The sequence below is a fragment of the Onychostoma macrolepis genome, chromosome 10, assembly GCF_012432095.1.
Source record: "Onychostoma macrolepis isolate SWU-2019 chromosome 10, ASM1243209v1, whole genome shotgun sequence".
NCBI lineage: Eukaryota > Metazoa > Chordata > Actinopteri > Cypriniformes > Cyprinidae > Onychostoma > Onychostoma macrolepis.
This window is the reverse complement of record NC_081164.1, coordinates 25,214,603-25,228,374: the sequence shown is the minus strand read 5'-3', so window position 1 is coordinate 25,228,374 and position 13,772 is coordinate 25,214,603. Positions and strand designations below refer to the sequence as shown.

At 36.7% G+C, this 13,772-nt stretch overlaps 2 protein-coding genes across 2 annotated transcripts in view; one reads left to right on the top strand and one right to left on the bottom strand.

Moving 5' to 3' along the window:
• Positions 1-182: 182 nt before the first annotated feature.
• On the top strand, positions 183-8,717 carry klhl35 (kelch-like family member 35). The gene is made up of 8 exons (XM_058788339.1): positions 183-253; positions 1,654-2,117; positions 3,230-3,617; positions 4,750-4,934; positions 6,575-6,693; positions 6,908-7,096; positions 7,609-7,797; positions 7,886-8,717. Exons 1-8 carry the CDS (start codon positions 198-200, stop codon positions 8,066-8,068), a joined length of 1,773 nt encoding a protein of 590 aa, XP_058644322.1. The 5' UTR covers positions 183-197; the 3' UTR covers positions 8,069-8,717.
• Positions 8,718-11,743: 3,026 nt separating this feature from the next.
• Positions 11,744-13,772, bottom strand: part of mpzl1l (myelin protein zero-like 1 like) — a 10,404-nt gene continuing 8,375 nt past the window's right edge. Inside the window, exon 6 of the mRNA XM_058789876.1 lies at positions 11,744-13,772. This exon is cut by the window's right edge and continues 937 nt beyond it. The gene's annotated coding sequence lies outside the window, so the exon portion shown is untranslated.

Below are 13,772 nucleotides of genomic sequence, written 5' to 3'. Positions count from 1 at the left end.
ATTCATAAACTCTCAAAACTTGACAGCAGTGAGTTCATGCTTAAACGCAGCAGGCTATGTAACCGGTTTACAGTGAAGCACTACTAGCAAACAGGGAAGGGAAGTTAATTTAATGGGAACAGGAAATGAGTTTCCACAGTAGTCAGTGACAGCACTGCTTGTTTATGTGTATAAGCTCCTCCCACACAGAGCTATAAATGTTGACAGGTGACGCGGCATTCAGTTCTTACCTGAACACTCGTCCTTCACACAGGTGAGCTCTGATACTATTATATCTATGTTCATCCAACAATCCTGAGCCATTTCTTTTCAAGACTGTTTTGCATTTATAATAATTTATTGCATTTATGCAAATAGAGTTGAAAGACAGCAAACATTGAATAACTGTGAAAATTTGCTGTCAGTTTTGGATAGTTGATGCATAATGTGACCACAGAGTGTTTGTTGAATTTTTATAATTTTTAATCACCTTTTTGCTCCTGCAGTGTACAAATTATCTTTTATTTTTATGTAATTAAGAGCTCATAAAAATTTAGCATGTCAATTTCACACAGTATGGTTTCACTAAAACCATAAAAGCATTTTTGTTACTTGAAATACGTGTTATTTTAGTATCATTGAGTTGCTATTATAATATATATGTTTTATTTTTGGTTATATATTTATGTTTATATATTATTTTGGTTATGTTTTTGGTTTTCATTTTAATTGTAGTTGGAGTTTGAATTATTTTGTTGTGCTTTTGTCATTTTTATTCGTTTTTGTGTCTTTTAAATCTTTCCGTATTGTACGTTTTTGTTTGCAGTACAATGCTTTGTTGTTGTCATTTTATGTATACTTTTGTTTGTGTATCTTTAAAAATAAATATAATCTTTTGGAATATTATATTAAGTATAATAATATAATATTCCAAAAGATTATATTATTATATTAAGTATAATAATTATTTATGTCAGCTTTAGTTTTAGTTATTTTATTACATCAAGTTAAAATAGATAAAAATTTGCCTTGGCAACTAGCTGAAATAAAATTATTTTATTTTATTTCATTCCAGTTAAAGTTTATTTAAAGTAACAAAATGCTTTGTATGGTGTTAGTTTTAGTTAAGTACAGTAACCCTGCTTGAAATAAAATAAACATTAACTGAAACAAATTTGTACAACCTAAACTTATTTTATTTCAGCTAATTACCAAAGCAAAAATTATAATCTCATTTTAATTGTTTAACTTGATGTAGTAAAATAACTAAAACTAACACTGAAATTTATTATTAAAACTAATATTAAAATTTAATTATAATTAAACTATTTGATTAGCAGAAATTCAAAAACTATATAAATATATAAAAAAAACTAAAACTACTAAAAAAACAAAACAAAACAAAAAAAAATTAAATTTAAAACCAAAGGGTAAAAAATAAAAACTATAATAGTATCTTAATGACTCTAAAATAACATCAGTTTCAAGTAACAATAATATTTTATTTTAGTTTGAACTATAATAACTGTGTGAAATTTTTGAGCTCACATTAATTAAACGAAATTAAATGAATAAAGAAAATTAAAATATAAAAGCTGATTTATTTTGTTAATAAATGTAACAGTATCTCAGTTAGCGATACTAAAGCAGCGCTGTTGTCACTCATCCGTCCAGAATGGGGTTCAGCACGAAATGCGAGCTGATCGACGGCGGGTCAAAGGTCAGCTTCTGCTCGGGCTCGTGTCACGCCGAGCACATCCTGCAGGTGCTAAACGCTTACCGGCGCAGCGGCACCTTCACAGACGTGGTTCTGCAGGTGGACGGCTGCGAGTTCCCGTGCCATCGCGCCACGCTCTGCGCCAGCAGCAACTTCTTCCACACCATGTTCAGCAGCAGCTTCCAGGAGAGCAGACAGTCTGTGGTCAAGCTGCAGGGCATCTCCAGCGACGCCATGGACAGCCTGCTGGACTTCATGTACGAGGGACGGCTGAAGCTGGACGAGGAGAACGTGGAGAGCATCTTCAGCGCGGCGGATCGGCTGGACATACCTCTGCTGACCAAAGCCTGCGTGCAATTCCTGCAGGAGCGCGTCAGCCACTCTAACTGCCTGGGGCTGATGGACTTCGCCAGCCTGTATGGTATGAGCTATGCACTTACAGAATTATGATAACAAAATCAAAAGTAATGCATTAAAATATTGCGTTAAACGTAACTGATTACGTTACTTAGTTACTTTTTTATGCAAAGTAATTTACGTTGCTTTTAAGTAACTTTTTAAATCTAGGCAGGGCTTGCTTGTTTGTTTTTAATATAAAAAGTTCTTCTTTTACAAATGTAAAAGCCCTTTCACACCAAAAGTGAAATGAATAAGCCTCAGGCTGAAGGAAATTCACGTCTGTACAGTAGAGGATGCAACTCAAACTAATCACATGAAGAATATGACGCATGTTTTACAGTGCATGAGTCATTTTTACAGAGCATGATTCATGTTTTAAAGCGCATTTTTTACAGCACATGATTCATGTTTTCCAGTGCATAATTCATGTTTTACAGTGCATGACTCATTTTTTACAGTGCACAATTCATGTTTTAAAGTGCATTTTTTACAGCACATGATTCCGTTTTTACAGCGCACGATTCATGTTTTACAGTGCACGATTCATATTTACAGTGCATGACTCATTTTTTACAGTGCACAATTCATGTTTTAAAGCGCATTTTTTACAGCACATGATTCCGTTTTTACAGCGCATGATTCATTTTTACAGCGCATGATTCATATTTACAGTGCACGATTCATGTTTTACAGTGCATGATTCATATTTACAGTGCATGATTCATATTTGCAGTGCATGATTCATATTTGCAGTGCATGATTCATGTTTCACAGTGCATGATTCATGTTTCACAGTGCATGATTCATGTTTTACAGTGCACGATTCATTTTTACAGTGCATGATTCATATTTGCAGTGCATAATTCATGTTTTACAGTGCATGATTAATTTTTAGTGCGTGATTCATGTTTTACAGTGCATAATTCATGTTTTAAAGCGCATTTTTTACAGCACATGATTCATTTTTTACAGCGCATGATTCATGATTTACAGTGCGTGATTCATGTTTACAGTGCGTGATTCATGTTTACAGTGCATGATTCATATTTACAGTGCGTGATTCATGTTTACAGTGCATGATTCATATTTACAGCGCATGATTCATATTTACAGTGCGTGATTCATGTTTTACAGTGTACGTGCTGCGGCCGCTGCAGGAGCAGTGCCAGACGCTGCTCTACCAGGATTTCCAGGAGGTTCTGCGGCACGACGAGTTCCTCGGTCTGCCCAAAGCGCGTGTTCTGGAGCTGCTGGCCTGCGAGCGTCTGCAGGTGACCGAGGAGGTTCTGGTGACCGCCGCGCTCCGCTGGATCCGTCACCGGGTGGACGAGAGGAAACAGTACCTCAGGGAGCTGCTGGAGCAGCTGCGCCTGCCTCTGCTGGACCCGGTGTTCTTCACCGGCGCGCTGGAGGCAGATGAGCTGGTGCAGGAGTGTGCGGAGCTCCGGCCGCTGCTGCAGGAGGCGCGCATGTACCGCGCTTTCGGACGGGAGGTGCAGTCGGAGCACACCAGACCCCGCCGGTGAGTCTCCATCATTTCATCCGCATCTCAACCAGCCCAGCAGGCACCGGACGTCAATATAACGTCAGGTTGACGTCAGAAAGCCGTTGCATTTTGGTTGAGAATAGGTTTGTTTGAGATGAGCAAAATCTGCGCAGAACCGACCACCACACTACAAAAAATTATTCACTTACTTAGTATTTTTGTCTTGTTTTCTAGTATAATATCTAAAAATTCTTGAATCAAGATGAATTTATTGTACAAGTAAAATGATTTAAGATATTAAGTCTTGTTTTCTAAAAAATTATCAAAATTTTGTTAGTTTTTGCTTAAAACAAGCAAAAATATCTGCCAATGGGGCAATAAAAATCATCTTGAATTCAGCCTTTGAATTAAGATTATTTTTCTTAACCCACTGGCAGATATTTTTGCTTGTTTTAAGCAAAAACGAACAAAATTTTGATACAAAACCGTAGACTAATTATCAGCCTTTGACTCAGTTTTCAATTTCATTAAAAACTTTTTGCAAAACACAACACACAATTCTCTATGTAACACACAAAAATCTAACAGGAATTAATTTTATGGCAAAGGTGTTTGCAAATGTTTGCTTTTGAGATGTGTTTGTGATATTTTGAGGTATTAGATGTGAGGCATTTTGTGTGTGCAATTCTTGGATTTGTGTGTGAAGTTTTGAAAAAAGGAAGCAAAGTTTTGAAAATGTGTGTAAGCCATTGAAAAAAACTATAATGCCTCGACTTTCTGAATTTAAGACTTTCTGCTCTGATTTAAGACTTGATTTGTAGAAGGGTGAATTAAGACCGGTAGATGCATTAGGTTCCAGAAAGATTAACTCATAATTAAAAAAAAAAAAGTTTCTATTTTGTTTACCTGGATATCTGCAAAATATGTTGCACAGAGTGCACTGAGATCAACATAAAACTGAACCGAAAGTATGACACACAAAAAACCCAGCAGCAACAGTATAGATGAATGTGTTATACAAGCAGCCGACACTTTTTACTTGTTATTGCACAGACGCCATGATAAACTACAGATGAGACGCACTGCTGCTGACCAGCTGATCACTGATTAATAATGAACATCATGTGTGTGTGTGTGTGTGTGTGTGTGTGTGTGTGTGTGTGATCAGGCGCTCCGGCTGGGCTGAGATGATCTTTGTGATCGGTGGCTGTGATAAGAACGGTTTCTCCAGACTGTCCTTCACGGAGAAGCTGAACGTGTCGTCAGGAGAGTGGACCTTGGCCGCCGCTCTGCCCGGTTACTCCAAATCTGAGTTTGCAGCCTGTGAACTTCAAAACGACATTTATATATCAGGTATACAACGTCCCAAACGCTTCTCATTCCCTTCATATCCGTCACACTGATGCGTCTGTGTAAACCGATCAGACTAGCCTTGAAAAGCTCAAAAAGATTAGTCATAGTTTACAAAAAGATCTCATTTGAATCCAAAAAAGTAAGACTGATTACTTTTTTCTTTTTTTTTAAATTTCACACACAAATCCAAGAATTGCACACACAAAATGCAAAATGAAGCACTGCATTCAAAATATCACAAACACATCTCAAAAGCAAACATTTGCAAACACCTTTGCATAATATTAATTCCTGTCAGATTTTTGTGTGTTGCATAGAGAATTGTGTGTTGTGTTTTATGATGAGAGTCAAAGGCTGGGAATCAGTGTCTGGTTTTGCAGATTTGGTGTGTGCTTCTGCTGTTTGAGTGACAGCTTTCAGAAACTGTGTGACAAGGAAAGATTCTGTGTGTATGCAGCTGAGAAACCCGTGATGCTGTTTCTGCAGATCAGTCTGCACGCGTCAGTGGCGCTTCTGTGTTACTCTATCAGCTCCAGCATCAGCCTGGACTTGCCACGTGATTCCAGAGAATCCGATCTGGATCACAGACAAACACTGTGCCATGATCTCGTGTGATTACGGGCTACTGTTAGTTCAGAAATCAGCATTCTGTGTGCTTTCATTCTTCTGTGGAACATAAAAGAAGATATTTAGAGTTGCAATGAAAGTCCAGTGTTGCTTGGTTCAAAATATCTCGGTTTGGAATGAAATGAGGGAGAATAAATGCTGCCGTGTTCAAATACAGTTTCAACCGGCATATTTAATGTTTAATCTGGCATCTTCAGTGATGTTATGTAAATATGTGAGAAACAGATCACTCACAGCGGTTTTCAGAGCGTTTAACGCAGGGTTTCCTATATGCGGGTTTGAGAGATGATGAAAGACTAATAATTCAATCGAATGCGAAATTAAAATAAATAAATGTGGCTGCAGAATGAATGAGTTATATAATAAGCTGAATTTAAGATCAAATCAAAGGCTGTGGTTGTGCCGCATGCTTCAGAGTGAAACGCAGCACTGTGTTTATTTACACTCCGATGCATCTGATAACAGATGAGTTTTAGCAATGCGGTGTGCACCCTATTCACTTTATTTACAATGACATTCACATAACTGCAACATTCTTGGGGGAGAATTTTACAGCATTGCACCAATATTCTGCCAAAATAAAAACTTGAGGGTTTGAACGTGATGCATTTAAATAATAGTAATCTAACTTTTAGGGTTAGTTGATGTGTGAATGGAAATTTTTTTTTTTTTTTTTTAAATCACATTTTAATTTGCAAATCACAAAATGCACTGATATGCCAAGCCACCAGAACTGAACCGAAAACCTTGGTTAAAAAACCGAGCTATGTATTGAACCATGGCCTAACTGTATTGTTGCATTATAAACAATTATAATCAAACAAAGCAATCAAAATGAAGCACTTAATAATTGATTTGTTTAATTGCATGTCATGTAATCATTAACCAACATCAGAGAACCATGAACATGTGAATGTATTGATATTGAATGTATGTATTGATTGAATTCTGTGTCTAGTTTGGCTGATGAAAGCTTTGTTGTTATGTGTGTGTGTGTGTGTGTGTGTGTGCAGGCGGGCAGCTGAACAGCGCAGATGTGTGGCGCTTCATGCCTCAGCTCAATCAGTGGGTGCGAGTGCATGGGCTCAACCGCGGCCGCTGGAGGCACAAGATGACCTCCATGTGCGGGAAGGTGAGTTGAGCTGAGAGCGGTCAGTCAGACGGGTTTGAGTGTGTGTGTGTGTGTGTGTGTGTGTGTGTGTGTGCTGATCTGTGTGCAGTGTTGGGGGTAATGCATTCCAAGTAAGGCGAGTTACGTAATCAGATTACTTTTTTAGGGAGTAATGCAATATTGTAATGCAATACTTTTAAAAGCACCTTAACACGGCCTGTGTGTGTGTTTGCAGCTGTACGTGGTCGGCGGTTATAACGGCCGTGAGCGTCTGTCCAGTGTGGAGCGCTACAGTCCGCACGAGAACAGCTGGACGAGTGTTTCTGACCTGCTGCTGCCGGTCAGTTCGTCCGCTCTGAGCAGCTGCTGCGGGAAACTCTACGTGATCGGAGGAGCTGTGAGCGAACACAACAACACTGACCAGGTGAGACGAGCTCTGCTTCTCTGGAGGAACACGTCTGGTCAAATATGAAGCACTGAAATTTACAACAAATAAATAAACAACATCTTCCATTAAACAGCACATTTATTTCTTAAATGCCAAAAATCATTAGGATATTAAGTAAAGATCATGTTCCATGAAGATATTTTGTAAATTTCCTACTGTAAATATATCAAAGCTTAATTTTTGATTAGTAATATGCATTGCGAAGAACTTCATTTGTACAACTTTAAAGGTGATTTTCTCAATATTTAGATTTTTTTGCACCCTCAGATTTTTAAATAGTTGTATCTCAGCCAAATATTGTCCGATCCTAACAAACCATACATCAATGGAAAGATTATTTATTCAGCAAAAAATTGCCCCTAATGACTGGTTTTGTGGTCCAGTGTCACACATTGTGTTGATTTCCGCAGGAGATTTTTCAGAGTAGTGAAGCGAGTTGTTGAGCGCGCAGGTTTATTGAGCGCTGATCTTCATCATGTGTGTTGCAGGTCCAGTGTTACGACCCAGTGAGCGACAGATGGTCATACGTGTCGCCCTGTCCGTTCTCTCAGCGCTCCATCAGCGCCGTGACGCTCAACGGCTGCATTTACGTGACCGGAGGTCTTCTGGACCAGATCTACTGCTATACGCCCCTCACAGACTCCTGGAGCCAAGCTGCGGCGCTGCCCGTCACACTGGTGCGACACAGCCTCAGCGCTCACTGACCGTCAGTAACACACACCCTGACCTGACCTGACCATGTGTGTGTGTGTGTGTGTGTTTCAGGAGGGCTGCGGACTGACCGCGTGTGATGGGAAGGTGTATGTGGTCGGCGGGCGTAATGAACACTCGGTTGCGGTGGATCAGATCTGGGCGCTGGATCCGGTGAGCGGTAAACTGACGGAGGAGAAGCCGCTGACGCGCTGCCTCAGTTATCACGGCTGTGTGACCATCCTGCAGCGGCTCTGACCCAAACTCACTCACCTCCCCACGCCTTCATCTATCTGTCAGGCTCACGAGTCATTCGGTACAAAGCAGTGCGTTTATGACTATGATAACAAACACCAATGGAAAGCTGTTTTCAAAATTATGAGATATGAACTTGCAACATTCATGAACTTGCAAAAGTCAGAATTGCAACATCTTACTAAATTTCTTGCAATTCTTTGAGTTCTGACTTTTTCCCTTTTTCTTTTTACTTCCAATTCTGAGTTTATATCTCAAAATTCCAAGTTTGTATCTCAATTCCGAGTTTGTAACTCAGAAATATTATGAGATATATACTCAGAATTATTATGAGATATAAACTTGGAATTTACATCTCATAATCCTGAGTTTTTACCTCATAATTCAGATTTTTATATCTCATAATACCAAGTTTAAATCTCATAATTCAGTTTGTATCTCGTAATTCCACGTTTATATCTCACAATTCTGATTTTATATCTCATAATTCCAAGTTTATATCTCATAAATTTGTTCATCTCATAATTCTGAGTTTTATATCTCATGATAACAAGTTTATATCTCATAATTCTGAGTTTGAATCTCATACTTCAAAGCAATTCTGACCTTTTTGTTTTTTGCCACAGAATTTAAAAAAAAAAGGTTATTTCAACTTCTAATCTCCCAATTCTGAATTGATATTTCAGTTAAATCTCAGAATTATGAGGGGATAAAAATCCATATTGTGAGCTAAAAATGTGCAATTGCCTTCTTTTTTAAATTCCATTAAGGAAACAAGCTTCCGTAAATTCCACTTTGCAACATCATCATAAATGACTGTTTTGTACAATGAAAATAACAAATGAAACCGGAGGCCTCGCACATTGTTAAATGCGACTAAACCTGTTCTTGCAGTAAAACTCAGGTGGATATGTGAGATTTCTAGCTGAACTAGATAATGACCAGATGATGACACAATCAGTTCCTCATTCTCCATTCGACTAACAAACAGGAAGAACTTCTGCGGAAGCTGCAGCAGAAATGCCAAGCAGTCACATTATTGCTGATTTCCTTTCATTTGTATTTGTGAAATCATTACACAATGATTTATTTTCTAGTTATGGACTTGAACTGCTGGAAATCCCAATGTGAATTGAATCATTATAGACTGTGAACGTTTTTAACCACTTTGTATGTATGATGTTACATTTAAATAAAGACTTTATCACTTCATGTTGCATTTTTATGTCTCAACCTGATTAATATCAGCAATGAACTGCACAAATGAAAGCAAAGCTGGTATGAAATTAATGACGTTGATCTGTCATCACGTCATAAAGGCATGAACTGAGACCGACTGAAGATGCTTAACATGCAGTGTTTTTGTTGAAACTATACCTTCCATGAATTAGAAACAATCTCAATCTTTAGATAAAAATTAGTTGTTGACTTCATATTTAATAAAGTCAGTATGTGAATGATGGTTTTGATCCTGTAATTCAGCATTTCCCAGACTCGCCTTTGTGATTTCATGAAAGCAAGAAAAATTAAAAATACAGTAAAATACAAAAATAAATTAAATTAAATATATGCATTTTATTTTTTACTTTATTTTTTGTTTGTTTTTATCAACTTACTTTTTTTTGTTTTGTGACTTGATCAGAGAACCTTGAACATGTGAATGTGTTTTTTTAATTAATGATATAGTCATATTTTAGCTAAAAATATACAGAATAAATCAAAACAAAATATTTCATAAATTTTTTTTTTGTCCTCGAGAACTATGAACAGGTGTGTTGATAAATTATTTTATTAATTATTTTTGCTCAAATCAGTTGACAAATATTTCTTTGAATTCATAGAATAAATGTTATACAGCATCTGCTATAAATGATGAGCTTGTGTCCAGTCAGACAGATCCATGACCAGATGGTTTCCAGAGAAAGACTATGTTGACATTAAACACGTTTCAGATTCTTCCACTGAACTTCCTTCTGGAATAAAGGGCAGTAATTGGTGTTGCTGAAGGTCCGGGAGAATGCGGTCTGCCGTGTTTCAAAGGCACAGATTACAGATGATATTCTTCTGAGGAAGGACATTGGAGATGCCGGCTATAATGTGGGTGAAGAGCTTCACTTGTGTTTGTTTGCCTTCTCATTAAGTCACGTCCACTTCAGACAAACTCTAGATAACATTCTTCACCGACACGAAATCCTTTCATTCATTCAATGCAAATGTTTGTCATATTTGTGTTTCGTGTTTCTTTCAAAGCTCTTAAGAATCAAGAGATTCCGTGTAAAGCACAGCTGATGTGGAAACATGAAGAGCAGACGGTCATCCAACATGGAAACAAACACAAACCCGTTCTTACAATGTTTTCAGACAAATTCAGCTGAAGTGTTTATTCCTTAATGAGTCTGTGCTGATTACGTCCCAGTAAGCCATTATGGAATAAAACACTTGAAAGATAATTGCGACTTTTTATTTCACACTTCCAACTTTTTTCATTAGAATTGCGAGATATAAACTTAAAATAGGTAATTCTGACTTTTTTCATCAGAATTGCAAAATAGAAACTTGCTTTTGTGAGTTATAAAGTCAGAATTGCAGGACATGCGTAATTCTTTTTTCTCACAATCATATAATTTCGCAATTCTGACTTTCTCACAATTTAAGTTTCTCACAGGTCTATTTTTTATCTCGCAATTGACTTTTTCTCAATTGCAAGAATATATCTTGCTGTTATTGCTTTTTATAGCTTACGATTTTCACTTTTTTCTCAATTGTGAGTTTACATCTCTCGAAATTTTTACTTTTTATATATATCTTGCAATTCTGACTTTTTTCCTCACAATTGCCAGTTTATATCTCGCAGTTGTAGTTTTTTTATATATACATTTCACCATGTATCTCGCAATTCTGAGTTTTTTATGCCTCGCAGTACAATCACCATTTATATCTCTCAATTCCGATTTTTTTTTCTTGCAATTGTGAGTTTATATCTTGCAATTTTGCATTTTTTATATTTTGCAATTCGGACTTTTTCTCGCAATTGTGAGTTTATATCTGATAATTGTAGTTTTTTTAAAATATATTTCACCATTCTGAATTTTTTCTTATATCTTGCGTTACTTTTTTTCTCGCAGTCACAAGTTTATCTCTCTCAATTCTGACTTTTTTCCTCACAATTGAGTTTATATCTCGCAATTCTAGCTTTTTACATCTCACAGTTCTGACTTTTTTCTCACAATCACAAAATTGTACTTTCAACTCTGATTTTTTTCCCGTACAATCGAGTTTCTCTCGCAATTCTAGCTTTTTACCTTTCTGATATTTTTCTCGCAATTTTTAACTTTCAATTCTGACTTTTTTCTCACAATCGCAAGTTTATATCTGACAATTGTTGACATTTTTTTGCTGACATTTTTCCCTCATATTCATACACCATATTCAGTTCATATCTCTTTTTCTTCCAATTTTGACCTTTTCTCAGAATTCTGATATAAACTCACAATTTTGAGTTAGGGTTTTAACCCCGCAATAAAAAAAGTTTGCAACTCAAAATTATGAGTTTATATCAGAATTCTGAGAAAAATGTCAAAATTACAAGATAAAAAGTCTCAATTAGCTTTTTTTTTTTTTTTTCTTCAGTGAGTTTCCATACACACTGTCAGACACACAAACACAAGAAACAGACGCTTTCATTCAGTTTGATATATTTATATATATGCATGTATAAAATTAGACAGATACGGCTGTTTTCATATACAAAAGGCCAATAAAACAAGAAGAAAACAGGAAGTGTGAACAGGCGTTAGTCGATGAAGGCACTCTCATCCACAGTGTTCCAGTTAACATGATCATGTGACGCGATAGTGCTGCAGTCTGAATCAGAAACAGTGCAGGATTTGCAACCGCAGTACAGAATCGAACCAGTACCGACAGGCATCATGGAATGTGCAGTACAAAACATAATCATAATCTAGGCAAATAAAAACACAATAAAACAACTCCAGCATCAGAAACGCAAAGGAATGATCCATCAATGATTTTGGTCTCAATAGTGTTCAAAAGTGTCCGAAATAAAACAAAACTTAAGTTATGATACATGAAATGTACATAAGAAGAAGAAAAAAACCCAAAAAAACTTAAGACATAAAAGTGGAGTGTTTCAACTCAAATGGCAGCGACGCATTAAATGCGGAATGTAGAGTCTAGTTGACTAAGCTAACACTGAAGACTTGGCATTTCTACACACATATGCTAACAGGATTAGTGCTGTCTTGTTAACAAGCTAACTACTTTAACCGCTGAGACGTGCAAACCGTCCTCCTCCGTTTGGCAGCTTAGTAATGGGTCGTTCTTGAACGATTCGTTCATTTTGAACGAATCTTTAATGTGACTCGGGAAGAACGAGTCGTCTCGGGGAGTGTTTTGTTCAGTCGCGTGCATGAATTAGTTCACCTGTTTCGAGTCTTCGAGTCATTCGTTCATCACGTGACAGCCTCATAAGCTTAACTAATGCAGTCTGAGCCGGAAAGAGAATTGATTAGTTCATCTCTCGAGTCTTCGGGTTTGAGTCGTTCGTTCATCACGTGACAGCCTCATAAGCTTAACTTATGCAGTCTGAGCCGGAAAGAGACTTAATAATAATAACCAGCTATTTATTACCACATTCAGTGTTATGGAAAAGTACCATCATGACAGAAATTCACACATTTATGAACTGTAAGAAATAAAAAGCTACAATTTGAGACCAGAAACACATCATGTAACTGTAAGAGTAAATAATAATGATAATAATAATAACAACAACTATGCACCCGCTTATGAGGAAGGTTGTAAATTAACTAATTTCTCTACCCAATGCTGTCACGTGACAAAAGAACGAACGACTTGAAAGACTCGAGAGATGAACTAAACAATTCTCTTTCCAGCTCAGACTGCATTGATGAACGAACGACTCAAACCTGAAGACTTGTCAGATAAGAGCTGAGGTGAGCTATTCATAGACTAAAGGCCCAGGTAAATGAATTAAACTTGTTTCTTATAGCATTATATTGTTTGTAGTGTGATCGTTTGAGTAAGCAGTAGATGTGTTAGGTAAGTAACACGTAACATTTTAATTATATTTTGCTAAAATGAACGAAATGACTCGAAAAAAGATTCAAAGAGACTCAAAATGATCCGAACTTCCCTTCACTAGTGTTTAAAAGGGATCATGGAGGCGTGATTACCCATCATGCTCCACGATCTTCAGCTGTGATTAGAACAGTTACATGCAGACGCAGCCGGAGCGGCGCAGACGATCTCACGAACGCATGCGCATCACGTCTCACCACACAAACTAAACACGCTAGAGCTCACATACAAAAATTCAACTGCTCTTTGGGACAACTAATGTAAAAAAATAACATCACACTGCAAATTCACATAATGCAAAAAATAATACAATGTAAATTGTAAGTATTTATACATAATGGTATTTCTATGTTGATTAAAAATTATTATTATTACAGTTATGAAATCAAGTTCTTAATTGTCATGAATATCCAGGCTTCATTTTCTTTATACAAACCACATTTTGATTTAGAAAATGCATAAGAAATTAAGCTTGACCATTTAAAAATAAAAATAAATTTGAAAATAAAATAACTCAAAATTACATAAATGTAAAATAAGCACATTTTCCCCAAAAACTCTCATGATCACTATTCAAAATATATTA